Below are 23,476 nucleotides of genomic sequence, written 5' to 3'. Positions count from 1 at the left end.
GGACAAAACATACAATTAGATGCTGTTATAGGCTTGGGGAGGAGTAGATGCAAGTGAAGATGTGAATGGCATGATGAGTGCAGGTCTAGTAATTATTATGGAGGACTTTGACTACAGGGACACAGATTGAAAGAGGTAAAGATCATATGGGGAAGAAAATGGAATTTATATACATATCAAGACATAATCACAAGGCAGTCAATGGCTTACAATGTATGCAACTTATGACAGCCATTCCATTAATACATTTAACGAATACCACCTCACTTCTGTAATCCATGGATCACGGTGCTACTGCAGTCTTTAAGACATACTTATTTCAGGAATGCTTTTTGCTATAGTTTGTTGCATGAACAGTGGCAAATGATTGGAATGCATTGACTCCATAAAGATCTGATGATGATGATGATGATGATAATAATAATAATCCTGTGATTTGCTTTGTTTATGCTTCCTGCCATACATAAACACTGTTCTGTTGTCAATATATGATTTACCACTTTTTTTCTTTTGTTCTGTTTCCTGTTGTCATTTCCTTTATTTTAAATCTCATGGGAATAGAGTGAGAGGATAAATATTTTTTTTTCTAAATTCAGTGAACCTTGCATTACACCAAGCATTTCTTTGGTCTCTAGGAGTTTGCTGTATTGATCACCTTTTATAATACTCGAAAGCATTTTCTTTACTACTTTGAATGCATTGATGTAACTTCCATAAGTTTGAACTTACATCCCTAACCTTTGAAAATTCTGAGATTTTCAAGAATACCACAAATGTCTTTCATCAAGAGCTCCATCTTCCCTTAGTGATTATACCCAAGCCCAAAACAGCCTGCAAGAAAACTATTGAAGCTTCTGAAACAGACTTTGCAAAAAAAAAAAAAAAACCAGGAAACTTGCATCATGTCCAATTGGCAGCAGCCAAGCCTTTTTTAGTCTCTTTCCAAAGCAACTGTTTGTAATATTTACCTAACACCTCTCCCACACATAGATGACTCTATTGTGTCATCAACCACAGAAAAAGCCAACCTTCTGTCTTCCTACTAGTGTACAAGTAGCCCTAGCTGTGATGTTACCTCACATGCTTGCATTTGGGTAAAGGAAATAAACAAGAATATAATTTCTCATGAATGTCCAAATGCTTCATATAAATTTTCATTTTTAACTAAAAAAAATCTGATTAATACAAAAATACTATTCTATTTTTGACATAGAAATATCATTTTATTTGAAATAATGAATGCTAAAGCTAATTTAGTAAAGGAATTAAGTGACATATTCACTCACTTTATATTTTTCTTCCTGATGATCAACATCAGAATAATGTTTTTCAGTCAATTTATCTAAAGTATTTTTGGTCTGGCTTCTTGATAACACAGATGACTGAAGTATTTGATATTTATTATCCGAACTGCTTGATGCTGTATACTGTGAATCTAATCTACTGATTGAAACTTTAGAATTGTTACAATGGACGGTTTTTTTATCTAAGAAAGGGGGATTACAAAATGCACTTTTTTTGTTTTTGAAATTAAACTGCATTTCTCTTGACAACAAATCTTTGCCATTAGGCATATTTTCATAATTATTTAAATCTACAAGGTCAGATAATTTTACTGCAGGAATATGCCTTCTTCGAATTCTAGCTTCTGAATGTACTATTCTTTTTCTCTCTGGATGAGAAGTTGACACCTCATTCTGAACAGCTGGTAGGAATATGTCAGCAGCAGTACCTGGTTCATTTAATGAAACTAGTTTGACTTGACTATTCTGAAATGCAATTTCTGAGTGATTTTCTGAAATACTGATATCAGTGGGAGAAGAAATATCACATGTCATGAGGTCAACTGTTACCAAATGGTTCTTGGATGTTTTTTCTATATCTGCTTTATTTGACACATTCTGAAAATCACCTGGATTGCTTACATGTTCAGTAACATCTGTTAAAGGAAGCTTGGGTTCTGAAGGGAAGCATTTTGTGAGATCATTAACAAATGTATTCTTTGTTAATGTATCATTGTCTACTGGCATATCCAGATTTACTTCAGTATGATTATTACACGAAACAGCTTCAAATGATCTTAGTGGTAAACCTTCAATGTTTTTTTCTGATTTTTGTGAAACTTCTTTTGTTGAAGTCATCATGGACACATTTTCAGTCATAGTTTCATTTTTTGAAAGTACAGGGTCACAAAAGACATTAATATCACCAGAATTAGAATCATATTTTGAAGAAGAGTTGCTAAAACCAGAATTAACAATTCTATTTGTAATTTCTTTTCCCTCAAAACAAAAATGAGAATCATAACAATTGAGCATTTGGTCACTATTGACAATTTCATTACTGACAGTAATATCATCAAAACTTGGTGAACTTGGTGGAAGAGCATGGAAGATTTCATTTCTTTCACATTTATCTGATGCAATTTTTTGCTTATGGATTATGTATGTTTTATTTCTGTCTAAGTTATAAGGTAATTTTGAGCCAATCTTGATATCATAATTGTTGTTAACGAACGATTTTTCACACTCAGAAGCCTTCAGTGCAGCATGTGTAACCTGCAATTTGTGTTCTTCAGATGCTTGAGTATTTGGGAAATTCTTTTCTTCTAAAAACATAATTTCTGTTGAAGGCTTCTCAACTTTTTTTAGCAATTTTTGCCGATTTGGTTTACATCTGAAAAAAAAAAAAATTTAATAATTAAAAATATCATAGTCATAATTGCCAAAATACAGATATCACTGATTAAAAACAAACAAACAAAATTTCTTTGGATGGTAAACATAACACACAAATAATGTGTAATAGAAATACAGCAGACATGCACTTTAGTCAATACCACTATAAAAATGATACAGTACAATAAACTATGAAAAGTCCTTGTTTAAATCCCATAGAACCAAGCTAATTTAAGCTCACTATTATGAACAGTGAAAGTTCAAACTTTTAGGACAGCATACTGAATTTCCTAGAAATGATATATATTACAATCAGTAGACAAAAGAAATGGCAGGAAATCAGATACTGAAGATAGAATAATGTTTGTACATGGTGAGAAACATAACAAAGGAAATTGATGGAAATAACAGAGATGGAAAGTAATGGAACAAAGGAAATGTGGAAAATAGAACATATGCATCAAACATATCACCAAAGTAAGGTTGAAACCGGTATGGGTAGTGGCCCTTGCCTTAATGAATAGCATTACACATATCCGCAAGGAGATGTGCTTTGCATTATGGGAGATAGTGAGATAGGAGTGATGAGAGCTTTCTCCACCTTTGCAACGAGTTGCCTGGTGTTGCACTACCTTACCCCAGTCCTGAAGATACTTTCAGGCGCAAACTTTGTTCGCTCACACTTGGATAAAGGATTAAACTAAACTTATTATAGTCTAACCAAGTGAAAAATAAACTCTCAATAATCCTTACTGACATGGAAACATACATTCCCCCGCACCATCCTAAACTGCCACTGCCTATCTAAGCCATGGCTTTCCAAAAGGTGTGCCAAGACTTTACAAGCAAAAAATCAAGAATACCACAACTGTCTTTCATTGAGAGCTCCATCTTCCCTTAGTGATTATACCCAAAACAGCTGCAAGAAAATTATCAAAACTTCCGAAACAGACTTTGCAAAAAAAAAAAAAAAACCAGGAAACTTGCACCATGTTTAATTAACAGCCAAGCCTTTTAGTCTCTTTCCAAAGCAACTGTCTGTAATATTTACCCAACACTTCTCCCACCCTAATGCACATAGATGGCTCTATTGTGTCATCAACCACAGAAAAAGCCAATCTTCTGTCTTTCTACTTTTCCAACATGCATGCAAAACTGATCCTGAGTAAAGGCGCTCCTCAACCATTCCAAATGTCCAATACTTAATGCCTCATCTGTCCTTTCTTCAGAAAGAGATTATTATTATTGAGTGAGACCATACATTACAGGCACTCACTACATCCATTCCAATCACACACCACTCTATGAGAGAAAAATTGGGCTCTCATCCCCATTCTTGAATGCATTCATTCTCTCTCAACTTTCAAGAATGCCCTCTTGTTTTTCTCAACCCCTCCATAAAATGAAAAATTTCATCTACCGATATCCTGTATGACCCCTTCAGAGTTTGTAAGCCTCAATCATATCAGCCCTCTTTCTCCTGTTTACTAGTGTCTGGGGTCCACAAATTCTCAATATGTGTTCACAGTGTTTATTCCACAATCATAATATCATCTTTAAAACTCCTTTGTACTTACTTCACTCACAATCCTAATATCATCTTTAAAACTCCCTTGTACTCACTTCACTGCCACACATAGTAGAAGTGGTACTGCATGTGGCTTCACTAAAAATAAAAGATAAGTCTTTTATTTTTAGTGAAGATTAGGAATTTTAGTAATTATTTTTTCTAATCTTTTACTTACTTTAGACTGTCAAGTTGAGTATGTGTTTGTTTTTTATGAAAATTATCAGGTGCAAGAAATGTGAGTTATGTGAGTGGAATGCAGGAGAAAAAGGTGAGTAACATTAATGATATAAGGAAAGATAGCACACAAAATATGAATGAGAGCAGGAAAGAAGTGGCTGAAAGTAATGTGGATGATGAGGTCACAGTAAGGAACAATTAGTGAGAGTGAAATAGCATGCTAATGTGGCATCATTCACTGAACAAAACATGAGCTGAGCAAATGGAGAAATGATTATTGTGTGGTATATCAGGAGAAAGAATGAAAGATAAAGTGAATGAGAAAAGTATGAAGTACAAGAACTTAAGAGTATGGAGATTTGATGATGAGGTACACTTAATGAGAACATGACAAAAGCATGTTTCCAAGGTTCTAAGATTAAGGATGTGTGAAGCTGTTAATTTGCACAGAGGAGAAGTGAAAGAATTGATTGTTTTGGCTGGTACAAATCATTTGAAAGGTGAGAAATATGCAGTGAAATGAAAGATATCAGTTGCGGACATGACAAAAATGAATTGCAAAGAAGGGCCATGACTGCAAATGAGTCAACGAGAAGATTGTGCAGGAGGAATGGTATGCAGTTCATAGATGTATGGCGTGAATTTGATGGACGAAACGACTTGAATATGCCTAATAGACTGCATTTTAACTGTTTTGAAGTTAAATATTTGGAAAGAGCGTTGCATGAAAGGCTGGAAGTGCAAAACCAAGAAGATTAAAAGTATTATTGGGGACAATGCAGTCAAGTGTGGGTTCAGTTTGCAAAAAAAAAAAACCGGAAACTAGTATTATGTCCAATTGGCAGCCAAGCCTTTTAGTTTCTTTCCAAAGCAACTGTTTGTAATAACATTGCACAAGGGTAACTTGCATGTACACGAATACCAAAAGTATCAGAAATAAAGGAGAGGAGTGTTTGGCATTGGTCAGCTTGACTTTGACAAAAATTATAGGCATCAGTAAGACCTGGATGACAGAAAATGACATAGTTAAAGGGATATTATGTAAAGGGTAATGTATTTTCATAGAGGAAAGAGGACAGGAGATGAGGTATTGTTGATATAACCAACAAAAATAGAAGTTAAAGACAATTTTAATTCTTGCAGAGATGGTTCATTGAGGCTATCTGATGAAAACAGACTCAAAATAATAAAATAAAGGCCTGTGCGGCTCAGTGCAAGTGGCGTTTGCATCCTCTGTGCCCACATGAAGATAATTAAGTTCAAGTCTAGTCACCGAATAGAGGAACTTTTTCTAAGCCTTTCTTCGACTGGTTCCCAAATTAGTCAATCTCTTGCACAGGCAATGGATTTTTTCCTCCCAGAAACTCATTTTTTTTTGTTCACAAAAAAAAAAAAAAAAAAAAAAATTGAACATTATTATTATTACCCCAAGACCTCATGGAGTCAAAGACTTATCTGGGAGATGAGTCTTTGACTCATAGAACATAGACCCCCCACACTCAGACAATAACATGCACTGTTAGGGGATGTGAGATGCACAGAAATATGTGGATACCACCAAAAGCAGATTTCACCATGAGTACTGACCAAGCAATTATTATGGGGGGGGGGGGACTTCAACTATGAAGACAAACTGAAGGACAAAAAGTAGGGATGGCAAAAGGGAAGCGATATCTATACAGATGCTAAGGAATAACTATAGGTAGTTCTTGTTTTTACGAATTAATTGGTTCCTGGCGACTTCGTAAACTGGGGATTCGTAAAGCGGGAGTTTATTTGCCTTTGAAATAATGCTATAAGTGAGAGTTATGTTCGTAAGAAGGAATATATAAAATATAAAATGAATATTAAATGATAATAAAATACTTTACTGGCCAAATATTTATATATTTAAAAAATAACATAAGAAAAAATTTTAAATTAGAAAAGGTTCTTTGAAAATAAAATTAGCTCATTTCTATATTATCAGGTGAATCAGAAACCATTGAGGTAGTAAGAGATATACTAGGAAGTTTCAGTGCATCTTTTTTTTTTTTTTTAAAGAAGGCCTGGAGTGTCATGTGTTTCGTTGACTTCCACATCTTTTCGTTTAAAATAGCTCAATAGCAAGCAGAAGCATTATTCATTTCGTGGGACTTTGAACAATTTACTAAATTGTTCAAAGTCCGAATCTTGCGATTCAAAGATTGCTTGAGATTTTTCGAAAAGTTTAAATGCTTCTTCTAGGCCTTTTAAAGTGAAAAACCGAGTTGCTTCATATTCGTTATCTTCTTTGTCTTTTTCTTCTTCATTTCTTTCTGGTTCCTCTCATTCAAGGAGATCACTGGGTGAGATTTCATAGTGTGAGATTGAAGCAGCTCATTAACATCACTTTCCGAAACTTTCATTTGAAACTGGTTAGCCACACCTAAAATCGCTTGAGTTTCAGAATTCACAATCTTTGTTGGGTCTTCAAAACCTTCGAAATTATCATTAAACTAAGAACAAAATTTATGCCATACTCATTTTATAGTTTTTTTTGGAAACTTTATGCCAGGCACTCTGTGTTACATGAATTTCATCTAAAATGTTGAATATCTTCCAAAACTCTCTGATAGAAAAGTTTTCTTTCCATCTTTATCAGTTGCTTCTATTAACATTTCAAAAGTTTCTTTGAGATAATGTGTTTTAAACGTTGCAATCACAGTGAAAGGGTTATAGTTAAAAAGAAAACAAAATAAAAAATCAGGTGTAATTGAAGAAAACTACGAATAACACACTTGCATCTCCAAGACTCATGAGTGACTGAGGCTCGTTGTAACTGATCATTACGTTCATACGATCATTACGTCCTTGGCCATGCACAATTTAAAATAAAAATTCCCATCCAAAAAATTCGTAAAGTGGAAATTTGTAAAGTGAGAACTCTCTGTACTTGAAACAACATGTCATAGAGGGAGCCAGAGGTTTGAGAATGCTGTATCCAGTAACAGCACCAGAGAATATATCAATAAAGAAGGTAGATGCTCTGTCTCCAGTTGGGGAGAGCGACCATGCAGTCTTATTTGGAAAGTTGTTAACATGTAGAATTTTCTGTCAAGGAAAGGTTTATATTGAACTATCAGGGGCGCTCATGCATAGGCACTGCAGCACCCCCAATTTTTCTCCATATATAAATATAATTATTAATTTATTTATATTTGCTTGTAATATTTAATTTTGTCATCAACAATCCTATACAATTCTCTTATTTTGTATAAAAAATAATAAAAATTATAGAAATAATTTTTAAAATTATAAAAAGAATCCATCTTGTAGCACTTCGGAGGGCGAAGGACACTAGCAGCACTGTGTTTACCACAGTATCATATTGCTACACATGTAAGCATATGCAAGTCATAGTGAGATGCGAGCTATTAGCATAATGTGGCACTGTCCGTACTGCAGTTCCACCGTTGTTTATATCCAGTATGTGCCAGTAGTAGAGTGTTCGTAGTGCTTATCATGTTTGCTCCATCTCTTTAAATATTTGGACATTACAATTAAAGACATAACATTTGTTATAGTTTTTATTTTAGAACATTACTGGGGTTATTAACAATTATGACCTCAGAAATGCAACCTCAAGAAATAAGTTCTGTGACAGTAGTGACTGTAAGTGAACTACAAAAACTTACATTTTCACAGTTGATTCTCGCTGACAAAGTTTCTATTAAAATAACAGGCCACGCTTTACCCGATATTCAAATATCTCAGCCAGGAATAAGCAATGATAAGAAGTACATTAGAAGTTTTAATACATAGTGATATAAAAAAGAAAAGTTTGCTATATGGTTGTGAAGGGAAAAATGCACTATTTTGTTTGGGACTTAGCTGACCAAATTGTACTGTCTATATACTCTCTATATAAATAAAATGAAAGAAAAAACTGAAAAACACGAAACATCAAAAAAAATATTGAAAATGCTGTTTCTTTGTCACTTTAAGGAACTGTAAATATTAAACAAAAACTTAGTGAAGCCTACAGAATTTCAATTAATAAGCATAACAAAAAGGTTGCTAAAAACCGTGAAATTTTATCCAAGATAATTGCCTGTATGTTATTTTGTGGAAATTTTTAAATTCCTTTACGTGGACATGACGAAAAAGAAATTTTATTGATTCAGCAAATCCAGGTCTATTTAGGGGATTAGTGAATTTTGAGTTTAAATTAGATCCAGATTTAAGAAACCATTCAGAAACCAGTACGGTCTTTAAAAATGTTTCTAAGACTATGCAGAATGAGATACTCGATTGTCTTTTTCAAATATACCAAAATGAAGAAAATAAGGATATTGAAGAAGCTTCATTTATAGCTTCACGTGATTACAAAACAAGAAGAATATATTTTATTTTTAAGTAATTTTGAATTATATCAAACTATATAATTTTATTGATAATAAACAATATTTTTTCATGTTTAATTTTTTTTTAATTTTGATATTTTATCCAAACACGTATACACTATACTTACAGTGTGTATGTATATTTAGAAAGTTGCAGCATCCCCCCACTATTTCAAGCCATGAGCCGCCACTGTGAACTATAAAAGCTAGTAATTATAGCCAACTTAGGAAGCATCTTGGAGCAGTGCCATGGCTTGAGAAGCTAGGAAAGAATGTCAGTAGTGCATGGGAAGTGGTCAGGGATTGTTTGAGAGAAGCAGTATCAGACTGCAAACCCATGGTCAGGAGTATTAACCAAGTAGGGATTAAGTGGATGAGTAAAGATATAAAGCAAGAGCTGCAAAAAAGAAAACATTATTGAGGGTATGCTAAGGAAAAAGGTGATCAGCATACTCATGAGCAGTACAAAGTACAAGCAAGAAAAGTGACTAATATAGGAAGGCCAAATCAGATTATGAGATAAAATTAACTAAGCAGGCCACACTAAATCTGAAACAGCTTTTCATTATATAGCAAGTAACAAAAGAAAAAAAAAATACTATGGAAGGTTGACTTTAATCAATACTGACAGCCAGTAGGAAGGTGACCGAGGCAAAAGAAATAGTTGAGTTGCTAAGATCACTTTGCGAAGTGTATTATCCAGATGGAGATTTTGCAGTTTTGTTGTGACAGAGACTTATATCAGAATTGAAGTAGATGAAGGGGGGGGGGGGAATGCTCCGTATACTGAAAAATATCAATCTAAATACACCAGTGGGACTGGATGGTATGTCAGCCTGAGTACTATGTGAATTTGCAACAGAATTGGCATTGAATCTGATGAAAACTGTATATTTTAAGGAAATTACAACACAGATCAATATTAATTATAAATTTAATTAGGGATTGCTTAAGGGTAACAGTCAGAAAACTGGAAGGTAACCTCCATATTGCCTTTCAGGAATGTAGAGAACTGACTGAGGCTTCTGACCTAATGTCCAATCCTCACCTTCACATGGTGAACCCCTGTTGGTAAGCATCTACTGGGCGAGTGAGGATGGGCTGACCTCAGTGTCACTGAACTCAGTGCTGTTTTGATGGTGAAGGAGACAAAATCTGCAAAATCTCCACAGCAAAGAATTTGGGACTTAGCTGACCAAATTGTACTCTCTATTGGCTTAAACCACAAATGCATATGATGGAACAACATCATGAGATTTCATGCTGGCTAGGGACGGCGCCCAGTTAAACAAGGTCCCTGCGTTTTCATCAGGGGAACCAGGACGAACAGTGAAAAGTCAGCTACTGGAACAAGTTCCAACTCAACATCTAGAAGAAAAAGAAGAATAAGCCCAACATCAGAAGAACTGAAGACAGGAAACCATCAATATAAGGAGTATTAATGGAAAGGAAATCGAACTTGCAAAAGAATTGGAAAAGTACCACATGGACATAATTAGCATTACTAAGACAAAGAAGATAAAAACAGGTGAGATCTTACTAAATAATAAGTATAGGATATTATTTTAAGGCAATAATGATCAAGGAAAGGAAGGTTTAGAGACAGCAATCAACACCAAATATGAAGACCCAGAAGACATGGAAGACCAAAGAAAGACTGGTGGCACACAAAAACTGGCTACAATCAGCACAGACCAGTAACACCATGGTGAGCACTAATACTGTATGGAAAATATTCCATTTACTGGGTTTCCACAGTAGAGTTGCAGCACACAAGCCGAACATCAAAACAATGAACAAGGTGGCTCATCTGGCCTGGTGCAAAGAGTGTGTGAACTGGTTTGACCAGTGGAAAACGGTACTCTGGAGCGATGAATCAAGGTTCACCTGTTTAGTCTGATGGAAGGGTGCAGGGGCAGCGTGGTGAATGCTTATTACCACAGTGTGTTGTACCCACAGTAAAGTTTGGTGGTGGAGTAATGGTGTGGGTACAACACACATCCTCTCTAAAGCACATCTGAAAAGCTAACAAAAATTTTGAAAAAAATGCAACCTTTCAACCACTTACAAATCATATAAAAATTAGCATCCCTTATCCACTCTGCCAAAGACCAACCATGCTTCCTAGACCTGCTAAGTGTTTAACAAGTCCCTTGTAGTTTTAAACTATCCTACTATGCCAAACAGATATGACAGCCAACATCAGAAATGATGAACATAAGGACCATCCTACTATGGCCCAAACAGGCAGGACAAGCAACATCAGAATTACTGAACATTCAGCTGGTTTGAAGTGGAACCACTGGTCATTGTCTGTGTTTCCATGAAGGCAGCTCAGTACCTTGATATTCTGGATAATTAGGTGCTCCCTACACTGTGTGGTTTTTATAGAACAGACCCATGTTACTATCAAGACAACAATGCCCCATTGTTATGTCTGCCACCACGCGGTGTTTGTCTCTCTGGCATTCTTATGTATTGCCGTGTGCGCCATTTTAAATATCATTGCTCTTCCATTATTTTACTTCCCTCATTATTTTAACCTCCCTACTTTACTTACAAAATCTTCTTGGCTCTAATATCTGTATCACTTATTACACGTTCATTCTATAAGGAAAGCAAATTCTATATCTCTGGCCGATTCCTAAATTTACTCATGTGCATATCCTAACTGTTAAAGGTAATTCCTTACTAAGAAACAAATCCTCTAATTTCTATCTGGGACCGTCTCCTCTTCAGATATTGACAAATTTATTTTTTAACGCTGTGCCAGCCAATATCTTAGAATAGAGGGGGACTCTTATTCAGGTAGACTTTTCCAGACCTTTGGTGCACAAGGAGAATAAATTTATTGCTTATACTCATAATTCAAATACTCTACTATGGCTAAGTAAATTCAGGTTTGCAGTCATAGCCTCTATAACATGTTATACCTTTCTTTCAATTCCTCCCCCTCCCGCTATGGTTCGAATTAATGAGTGGTAGTTTTGGTTCACATCACAGGCAAAACTCAGGTATAAAAGACAAAGCATATTTATTGGAATCTAAAGACATAATATACACTTAGATCAATTTTACTTTCAATTAGTTCAATGACATGATAAATCAAACTATATCAAACTTATTAATATTCAAATGCATGAACAATAAGCCCTTCTTTCAAGTTATAGAATTAACACACATAATGTACACTTCTAAAATATTCTACCCACTATGTTAGTCTTGCATGTTAAACTAGTCACAACCAAACTGTATCAAAGTGATACATGAACACCAAACCCTTCTATCAAGTTAAAGAATTAACACACATAATATACACAATAATCTTTCCTAATCAATATTCTACCTACTGTGTTAATCTTGCATATTAAACTAGTCACAATCATCTATAATCATTCCTAACAATTTGTCTTATGGACATTAACACTACTAAATAATCACTTAAAGTCCTTAAATACTGCCCACACTCGATTAATACACTGCAATAATTCTTCCCCTTTTCCGACTGGGTAATTATACAACAAAATCTGTACTTTACCAGTTCGTGGGGTAGGGTCTCCAGGTCCATCGGAACTGTCCTCCTTTGTTTGAACTACCTTTCGAATCTGCCACAAGCCTGCGTCCACATGGTGGGTCACTATGGTTATCAGTTTCCCTCGTCTATTCTCAATCTGTTTCGGGCCATCCTCAACTCTAGCTGCCAGTTATAACGTACGTCTGCAATAGTATTCCGTCGGTACTTTCAGCAAAGGCTGTATCTACCGACATCTCATGCTGTAGTACCGGCAGAAGTTCAGACATCGAAGGGAAAGGCGCACTCCCCGATACTGAACTGCCGCCAAGAACATCATCAGGAACCACTGTCCCACAAGAGAAGTCAAATCATTATCCAGGGAAACATGTGAAAAAAAAAGCCCTGAGAAGGGGGTGCAAACCCTTTTTATTCCTCCTTCACTTCCCCCCTTTTTCAGCACCCTGTTCTTACCACGATAGCGCCCTCTTACTTTTTTTTCTGCAATCTTTTCCCGCCTGCTACTTTCATCGACAATGGCAACTTCGGTACATCGCGAGATTTTAGCAGCGTCTTCCGGGAACCGAATGTGCATCACTTACCGAGATTTAAATTTGCCTCAGGCCCGCCCGTGACCTTTGGACTATTGCTTACATCTAATTTACGCATTCATATAATACTACTTTATACACGAAGTTCTTTACATGGTCTTACAATTCTGCTAAATTAAAGTAATTCTATTTCCATTTACAGTACTTTAGTTCTTCTGCTCCAGTACAAGTTTTTTTTTCTCTCAGCTGAATTTTCTGACTAGTTAAATCCTGCATGAATTATTTCTTCAATAAAATTCTTCATTCAGGATGTAACACCATGCCACAAAGCTGCAGCTGTTATGAAATTGTATGAAGAGATGGGTGTTAAATGCCTGCCCTGGCCTGTGCAGCATCCTGACCTCAACCCCATCAAACACCTGTGGGACAAATTGGAGCTGCAAGTCCTCGATCTGTCACTGAACTCAGTGCTGCTTTCATGGTGAAGGAGACAATTCCACCTGATATCTGATGCACATTAGTGGAAAGCCTCCCTCAAAGGGTGAAGGTAATCAAAGCCAAAAGTGGACATACTCAATATTAGGGTTTGCCTACTGGTATCAACTGTAAATTGCTAAAGTGTCCAGACAATTATTGGTAGATAGTGTATAATAAGATATGTACACTCAGGTACCACACTAAGTAACGAAGCATGTCAACTGAGAGTAAGCTTAAAGAGTCCCCTAGTGGACTAAATTGGGCATCTGTTGGGCTGAAGTACAGAGAAAGAGAGCTTCCCAAATTTAAGGCAGTTTTTTCTTAAGGAAGAAGCAGATTCAAGGAAAAGTCTTTTGTATTTATATTTGCTGTGATGGAGTAGAGTGGCTTTCTTCCAGCATATTCTATGGTGGGTGTCCAAAGCTTGGTCAGCACGTTCTGAGAGGCTGTAGTAGTGGAAACAGATACAGTCCTTATGTTCAGTAATTCTGATGTTGTTTGTCCTGCCTATTTGGGCCATAGTAGGATGGTCTTTATGCTCAGGAATTCTGATGTTGGCTGTCCTGTCTGTTTGGCCATAGTAGGATACTTTAAAAACTACAAAGGCCCTGTTAAACACTCAGCAGGTCTAGGAACTGTGGTTGGTAAATAAAGGATGCTAATTTTTATATGGTTTGTAAGTGGTTGAAAGGTTGTATTTTTTTAAGATTTTGTTAGTTTTTCAGATGTGCTTTGGAGAGGAGTAGAGGATGTGTGTGTGTTTGAGGTTTTAATATTTTTTAGATATGGTAGGAATTGTAGGCACTAGTTGAGAAGGTTTTGCGAAAGTGGTCAAGTTCAGTGGAGAGGGCACTGTTATCTGAAATTAATTCAGCCCTATTATATAAAGTTTTAATAATTCCATACTGTTGGGGGGGGGGTGACTATTTGTGAATGTATCTACTAGTGCATGTGCATCTGTGTGAGTCTTCTGTAAACAGAATGCCAGGAATCCATCAGGCTGGCATATAATTAAAGTGTCTAGGAAGGGGAAGACTGTTGTCATTTTCTTTTTCTAATGTGAACTGGATCCTAGGATATTGATTGTTTAGGTGTGTTAAAAATATTAAGTTGAGAGCATCCAGGCCATGCAGCCAAATGGAGAATACATCATCATCAATAAAGCATAGCCAAACAGTAGGTTTGTATAGGGCAGAATTTAGAGTGCATTTTCTCTTCAAATGTTTCCAAGAAGAAATTATCTGGGGAAGGGGGAAGAAAGCAGAGAGCCTATGGCTATCCCCTTTATTTGTTTCTTTGTTTGTCCCCTCTATTGTATTTGAGGACAAAGATAACAGTGCCCTCTCCAATGAACTCAACTAGCTTCACAAAACCTTCTAACCTAATAGTCACAATTCCTACTATATGCAAAAAATATTAAAATTCCCAACCCCCCCCCTCCTCTCTTCATAACAGAACCAATGCTTTCACTATACTGTATATCAAAGGCACATCTGAAATGAAAAACAAACAAAAATCTTAAAAAAATACAACCTTTAAACCACTTACAGACCATATAAAAAATTTAGCATTCCTCATCTACTCCACCAAAGACCAGCCACAGTCTCTAGACCTGCCAGGTGTTTACCAGGTCCCATGTAGTTATAAACTACCCTACTATGGCCAAACAGGCAGGAGAGCCAACATCAGAATTGCTGAACATATGGACTATATCCATTTCCACCACTACAGCTACTCAGGATATGCTGACCATGCTTTGTACACTTACCATAGAGTATTTTTTTTTTCTGTCAAATTCTCTTGTAAATTCTCTCCTTTGTGAAAAACTACCAAAAATTCTGAGAAGAGGTTTTTCTTTCCAATATATAGTCAAAACAATAAAAGAAGTAAACAAAGTAAAATAAAGACTAAATATTTAATTTGAAAAGATATAATCAGCATCTTTTCAAATTAAATATTTAGTCTTTAATTTACTTTGTTTACTTCTTTTATTGTCTTGTCTATTTATTGGAAAGAAAAACTTCTCCTCAGAATGTTTTTTGAAAAGATATAATCAGCATCGAAGTTAGTAATGATGTAAATTTTTCATGTAGTACTAACATATCCTGTACACTCCTTGAGGGTACATGTCAGGAATTTGATAATGATGATGATAATCAGTATCATCATAATATTTAATATTTCAGGAATACTTGTACATACATATATTTATCAATAAAAAGAAAGAAAAATGTCTGTTAACACAACCAAGTCTTAAATTAAATTTGAATAAATAAAAACAGATATCAAAAAGTGGTATAAGGGCAATGTCATTTTACAAGATGTAAGGTGATCCTGCCACCCGTCCTAGTGGAGTCCTCAGGAAGAAAGTTAAAAGAAAGCTCTGCAAAGACTGTCATCAACCCATTTATTCAAGTTCTCATCATGCTTGTTCTGGCAGTCAAGGAGTTCCCAATCTCAGCCACTTCATATGTCAGGTCTGCGATCGTGCATTCTCTACCACAGTTGGCCTTAGCGTGCATCGCACCTCAAAACATCCAGCCGAAGCCAACGCTGCAATAAGAACAGAGCGCATCAAAGCACGTTGAACTGCCGAAGAAGAAAAGATCCTCACCACTCATGAGATCGAGTTGATGGCGCGAGGGATTAAGAAAATCAATGAGGCTTTATTTAAGGCATTCCCATTAAGATCCTTGGATGCCATCAAGTGTCATAGACGGAAAGTCATTTTTTAAGAATTGGCAGCCCATCCGCCACAGGTAGGAACAGGTAATATCTCCATATCTCCTGTCCCTGCCTCTCCATCTTGCAGCTACCATCCTGATGTTGAAGAAGAGGCTTTGAATCTCAGACTGACATCATCTCTAGATGATCCTCCTCTTCCAGAATATAACCATCAAATTCTTAAATATCTCATCCAGACTCACCTTCTGGGAATGGATATCACAGATCAGTTGAATGACTACCTCCATGCTGAATTCTCTGAACACTTCATACCTCGTCAACATCAGCCTACGTCTCATTCTACAATGACTTTGTCAAATAGGAAGCAGAGGAAGAGGGTCTATGCAGCTATGTGCAGGCCCTCTATAAAAAGAATAGAGGGCAATGTGCCAAAATCATCCTTGACAGTGCTTCCCCTCCACCTCTAGCAGACTTACATGATGATTTTGTCAAATTCTGGAGTACAGTCTTTTCTGCTCCACTTCCACACTTCTCTGATTATGATGACCAACCTACGATATTGAGGTCCATTCCTGCCCTTCAAATATACCAGCCTGTCTCTATCCAGGAGATTAAAGCAGCTCTTCCATCCAATTTCTCTGCCTCCGGACCTGATGGCTTTCCTACATCTAGGCTTCGGAAGGTGCTGTTGAAGATTCTTCAAGACTCAGTGGACATTCTCCTTTCCAGTAAAGTAATACCACCATACTTACGTGCTTCCAGAACTATCTTCATTCCGAAGAAAGAAACTTCAAGCTCTGCATCAGACTTTAGACCTATTACCATCTCCCCTGTGTTACTTAAACTCTATCATAAAATATCAGTTAAACAACTTCAGCAACATATACAGCATGATTATAGACAGAGAGCTTTTGTCACTTCGGATGGCTGTACTGAGAATATATATCTTCTTTCTTCTCTTCTCTCTGATTCCTGACACCACCTTAAGCCCCTATATATGGCGTCGCTGGACCTCCAAAAGGCCTTTGATAGCGTCTCCATTCCTGCTCTCCTTTGAGTGCTGTCTATTGATAGATGTCCAGAACCCCTTCTTTCCTATGTTATGGAGCTATACTTGGGTAGCTCCATCACTATCACTACAGGGTTCCGTGCAACTTCTATTCCCGCAGGATGGGATGTTCGCCAGAGTGATCCTCTATCTCCCCTTTTCTTTAACTGCGTCATAGATGAGTTTCTTCATTCTCTTCCTAGCCATATAGGCTACTCTCTAGGCGCTTCTTCCTTTAATGCTATGGCCTTTGTGGATGATCTTATTCTCGTAGCCTCTACTAAGATAGGCTTGCAGGAACTCCTTGACCGGGCAGTTGACTTCTTCTCTATTTGAGGTCTTTCTATTAATGTAGAGAAGTCCTGCTCTTTAGCTCTTGTCCCCTCTGGTCGTGACAAGAAGCTTAAGGTCGAGACTATAGTTTCCCCTGCACGGGAGGCCGTTGCATGCTTTGACCATCCTGGAAGAGTGGAAATACCTCGGTATCATGTTCACCCCAAAGGAAAGGTCTTCTGTCCTTTCTATTCTAGAAGCTGGGATCGCTTCTTTGAGGAAAGCTCCTCTCAAGCCCAGCAAAGACTGTTCCTCTTTCCCCACTATCTCTTACCTCGCTTTTACCACAAGTTGGTGCTTGGTAGGACATATATCTTGGTACTGTCCCGAATGGACAGGGCTATCCATTCAGCCATGAGATTATGGCTCCGACTGCCGCCTGACACTCCTACTGCATATTTCCATGTGAGGGTGAAGGATGGTGGGCTTGGGGTTCCATCACTTAGATGGCTGATCCCACACCTGTGGCTGTCAAGAATCGTACAGTTAGAACTATCTTCTTTCCCCATCTGCAGAGAGGCTTTCTATAGCCCATTAATACAAGAAGACTTTAGGCGGATTAAAGGCTGGTCCCATTATCACGGTACTTTAATCGAGTCAGCACCTGCAGAACACAAGAGATGGGCATCTCTGTTGCACTGTTCTGTAGATGGTGCTCCTTTAAAAGAGTCATATCTGGTGCCTCCCCAGCATGATTGGGTAAGGGATGGCAACAGACTCCTCTCTAGGTTCGAGTATATTGACCTTATCAGGATGAGGATCAATGCCCTGCCTACTCGAGCCTGCACAGCTTGATAGGGTAGTGAACTCCAACTGTAGGGCTGGCTGCCACTACAGTGAGACATTGTTTCATATAGCCCAGTGTTGCTTCCGCAACCATGGGGTCTGCGTGAGGAGGCATGATGCCGTGGTCTCCATTCTGAACAACCGCTTTAAGAAGAAAGGTTGGAAGACTGCGGTGGAACCACATTATAGGACCTCCACAGGTTTGCGTAAGCCAGACTTAGTGATTAAAAGAGATGGTGATGTTTGGGTAGTTGATGCCCAGGTGGCGGTAACAGGGTGCCTACTAGCCTATAGCCATAATAATAAAGTAAATTATTATAAAAATAACCAAGATCTAGTTAGTAAGATACGGGAGGAGCATTGGGCAACTCCGAGGTTTACCAACGCCACCATCTCTTTACATGGCATATGGAGTGCAGATAGTTAATAGGACTTAAAACAGCTTGGGCTTATGCAGAAGGATATAAAAGTTCTTTCCTTGAAGGTCCTACAGGGCACACTGGTGGCATGGCATTGCCTCCAGAGAATGACTACAATGATAACTAGAACAGGCATAGGGTAAAACACTTGTAAAGGCTTAGGCCTATATCAAGTCTGGACCTGATGTAAGGGTGGTACTGCCCATAACCAGTACAAAAAAAAAAAAAAAAAAAAAAAAGTGGTGTACCACAAGGTTCACCACTTATTCACTTCAAGTTTCACCATTGTTATTCAATCTACACATTAACGACATTAGGAAGGATTTAACAGAAACTCTGTAGCTATTTGCCAATGATGCAATTAGGCAGGATATTCAGGAATGCAGCATACATGCAGTACTTGCAGAATGACTTTAATGGGCTGAAATTGTGGGTATGTTAAAATGGCTATGAGTTTGCTGGGAAATGTATTATATTATATTGACAGGATAATGATAGAAGAAACTGCTCAGGCTAGGGATCTTGTAGTTTTAGTAGACAGGAAGTTGAAGTTTAAGAGCCATATAGCAAAGAGTGCAAACACAGCTTAGATGAATTAAGGAACTAATTTTTCCTCTTTACAAGGCCTAGATAAGACTTCACTTGGACCATTGTGTGTGTGTGGGGGGGGTCTGGTGTCCTGATTTTCATAGTGATTCTGATAACCACCTTCACAAAAGTCCTTCAGAGTGCAAAGGAGAGTGTTAAAAATAATATCAGGATTGAATACAGATTAAGATTTGTGGACTGCATACTCTAGCAAACAGAAAAAAAAGAGAAGTGACGAGATTGAGAATTCAAACCTCTGAAAGGGTCATACAGGATATAAGTAGATGGAATTTTTCATTTTATGGAAGTAGGGGAAAGGATGAGAAGGCACTGTTTGAGAATTAATCCTGTCAAGATGGGGGAATGAGAGCTAGATGTTTCTCTCAGAGAATGGTGCATGATTGGAAAGGCCTGCCACTGGTGGTGGTGAGTGCAAGTATGTGAATGAATTCAAGAACAGGTATGACAGCTGGTGCAAGTAAAATCAGGCCTTCCTCATTGAGTCCCTGGCCCCTTGGAGGTATCTATCATAATAATAATAACAACAACAACAACAAAATACTGACATGTACTCCAGACGGCACTTCTCTAAAGTGTTACTACCCCTATGCTGTCACTTGCTTGTTTCGTTTAGCAATCATTCGAAGTAATCTGAAAGAAATTCATTCACGTTTAATCTGAAAATTCTCTAAAATTATAATAAGGAGGACTGTACCTTAGAATGTAAGAATGATCATCACGCACATCTCAGACTTACAAGGTATCCACAGGCTTCTCAGGTTTTGATGTTTCTACCCTTTTCACAAGTGTCCCGATCAACTGATATTATGGATCTTTTTTTCACATGTACTATGTCCTGGATACTCATCATCATCATCAAATTCCTGACATCTACCCTCAAGAGGTGTACAGGATATGAGAGCACTACATGAAAAATTTACATCATTAATAACTGCCTATCTACAATTTTCCTCCAAATCAATCTGTTACCTGTCAAGACGTCAACATTATCAGATCTTATATTTCTGTCTTCTAAGGCACTTTTTAGTGTATCAATCCACCTATATCTTATTCTTCCTCTGGGACTTTTTCCTGCTGACCTGGCAGAGAACACTTGTTTTGCTAATCTTTCGTCACCCATTCTGTTTAAGTGATCATAACACCTGAGATTAGCTCTGCTAATACATTCATGGTTGCTAACAATGTTAAGTTCATTCCTAATATCCTCATTTTTAATATGATATTTCCATTGATGACATCTGTTCATGCTATAATCTTTCTCAGGACTCTCATGTCCACAGTCTCTAGTCTTGAGTGAAGTGTTTTTACTTCTACCAGGCTCTCAGATCTATAAGTTAAAAGTGGTTTGAACACTGTCTTGTATACAACTAATTTAGTGTTATGACTAATTCTCTCTTATTCCATATAACAACTGACTTCCTACCATACCAGCTATGTTGATTCCGTTGTCTATTTCCATATTTAATTTACCATCTTCATTAAAAACGTGCCTAAGTAGCTAAAATGTTTTACTTGTTCTATAGGTTCCCCATTCTCAATGTTTTCAAAGCTTCTGCCCATTTTCATTGTCTTGTTATTGCTGACCTTCATACCACATCTATTACGACAGTTATTCAATTTAGTTAGAGAATCTTGCAGACTTGTAGTGGATTTATTTAGAAGTACAACATCATCTGCATAAAGCAAAGAGCTGAGATTAACATCAATTTTAATATCAGGTTTAATAACACTTTCCTTCATAATGTGATCCATAAAGATAATGAAGAATAGAGGGGATAATGTACATCCCTGTTTGAGAACAGTTTTAACACTAAACCATCTTCTTGTACTTCCTTCAATTCTAACTGTTGACTCACAACTAAAATAAAGAGGAAGTACTGATTGATCTAATGCCCCACTGGCACCATACAAAGGTAGCGTTTTGAATAGCTTCTCTCTTGGCACCTTGTTATATGCCTTTTCCAGATCTACAAAACTTAAATTCAGATTCTTGTTATATTCCTATGACTTCAACTATTTCTCATAAAGTGAAAGTCTCATCCTGACAGCCTCTATGTGGCCTGAATCCATCTTGTTCTTCACCAAGCTTCCCTTCCACACAATCCTTCTCAACCGTTTCTCAAGTATACTTGCATAAATCTTACCAGGAACACTCAGTAAAGAAATACCTCTGTGATTCTCACATTCAGCTTTATTTCCCTTTTTATATATAGGTACTATGAGCGCTCTACTCCAACCATCTGAAATTCATCGCTCTGAACTATGTAGTGCAGTCACTGTAAGACTTTTATACCCCCCATACTTGAGCATTTCTGGTCAAATATAATCTACTCCAGCTGGCTTTCCACATTTCAGGCTTTTGATGGCTCTTTCTACTTCAAGTATGGATATGTATTCCTGATTGCATGCCTGGTCAGTGTTTTTTGCCGTGCTGTCACTGATTGTTTTATTTAGCAATTTCTTGAAGTAATTATTCCATACTTCAAGAATATCTTTTTCTCCACTTTTTATGTCACCTTTATCATCTCTAATTCCTTTTACAGCTCTCTGTCCTCCATTTCTGAACTTCTTCAACAACCTCCAGAATATCGTGGCACCTTCCTGATATTTATTTTCTATGTTCTTATCAAAGTCTTCCCATGACTTCTGTTTAGTTAGTTTTACACAGTGTTTACCTTTCTTACATTTGTCTCTGTATTCTCTATGAGCACAAGCTGAATTATTTGCCAGGAACTTTTGATATGCTTTCTTCTTTTCCTTCACTGCCTCTTTAACTTCCTGTGTCTACCAGGGAGGTCTGATTTTTCTATCCTTGCAGACCACCTCACCACATGCTTCTCTGGCTGAATCAATGAGTGTTTTCTTCAGGGCTTGCCACTGAATATCCAAGGTTTGGTTCCTGTTCTCAAATTCTTTATTTTTTCTTCAATAACGTTTGTGTATTTTAGTTTATAGTTCACATCTGAGAACTGCTCAACTTTTAGACACTTTAAAACTTTCTTACATGTTATTCTTTTCAATATGAAATTCAATTTTATCCTACTCAAGACTAAATGGTGATCACTTCCAGTTTCAAATCCTCAGTACTAAGAAAACATTACTATCAATAATAACATAGTCAATGAGACTTTTCTTATTCCTTGCCTCTTCTCTTCATGTGAATTTGTGCACATTTTTATGTTGGAACATTGTGTTAGTAATAACCAGTCCATGTCCTGAACAGAAATCCAAACAGGTATTTGTAATTATTATTAGCTTTATTAGATTTTTTTTCCAAATTTTTCAAAAATATTTCTGTATTTCTGACAATCATTTCCTACTCTGCTATTTAGATCCCCAACAAGGCCCAAATTTTAATTTTCTTTGTGTCAACTGCTTTCTCTAAAGCCTCAAAAAATTCTTCTACCTTAGTAGAACCTTCTATGGGACCACAGGCACAAATAAGTATCATTGTCCAGTTCCCCATTCTGATATTTGCCCACATAAATCTACTTGATATTGCCTGCCATTCAAGAAGTTTATCCTCGTATCTAGTGTTGAATACTATAGCTACTCCTTCTTTTTCTTGATTGTCATTGCTTGAATATAACATTTTGTATTTATTGCTCAGAAAGATCTCACCAGTTTTTGTCTTTTTTGTTTCAGTTACCCTATTATGTCGATCTGGTACTTATCCAATTCCTCAGCTAGCTCCATTTCTTTGTCATTCAGGCTTCTTATGTTGATAGTACCAATCTTGAACTCTGGTGATGTTGAGTTTGGGGGGGGGGGGGTGTTTTTTAGGATTTGTTCCACTAGCTGACTTTTCACTGTTCACCCTAGTTCCCTAGTGAAAACAATGGGTGCCTTGTTTAACAGGTGATACCCCAGCCAGCAGGAAATTCTGTCATGTTGTACCATCATTTTATATTGTGGTTTAAGCCAATAAGAATACAATTTGGTCTGCTAAATCCCAAACTGCCAGCCCATCCTTGTTCATTCAGTATCCAGGTAGATACCTAATAGGGTGCACCACAAGAAGGTGAGGATTGGACATTAAGTCAGAAGTCCTGTTCGGTTCTCCGCATTTCTTTAAAGGCTATGTGGAGGTCTCCTCTCATTTATACATCTTTGGTCCTTAAGCAACCCATGTGGCAAAATAAGTTTTATCTATAAAAAGAAGGTACAGCCAGGGGAGCACCACTATTGCTTCCTATTGCTAACTTTTATATGAAAGCTTTTCAGCAACGTGCTCTAGAATCCTTTGCTTTACAATCTACAGTTTGGCT

General features: G+C 37.1%; 1 protein-coding gene across 4 annotated transcripts in view; it reads right to left on the bottom strand.

Moving 5' to 3' along the window:
* The window catches only part of LOC150109260 (uncharacterized), a 251,177-nt gene that overhangs the window by 93,130 nt on the left and 134,571 nt on the right, over window positions 1-23,476 (bottom strand). For all 4 annotated transcript variants that reach the window (XM_090406776.1, XM_090406802.1, XM_090406794.1 and 1 more), the window contains one exon: window positions 1,287-2,676. In XM_090406776.1, coding sequence (XP_090262902.1) covers window positions 1,287-2,676 — 1,390 coding nt within the window. The remainder of the gene's footprint in view (window positions 1-1,286; window positions 2,677-23,476) is intronic.

This window comes from Typopeltis vanoorti, chromosome 2 (genome assembly GCF_054136105.1).
Source record: "Typopeltis vanoorti isolate ZY-2024b chromosome 2, IOZ_Tvanoo_1.0, whole genome shotgun sequence".
Lineage (NCBI taxonomy): Eukaryota > Metazoa > Arthropoda > Arachnida > Uropygi > Thelyphonidae > Typopeltis > Typopeltis vanoorti.
This window is presented reverse-complemented; position numbering and strand designations above follow the sequence as displayed.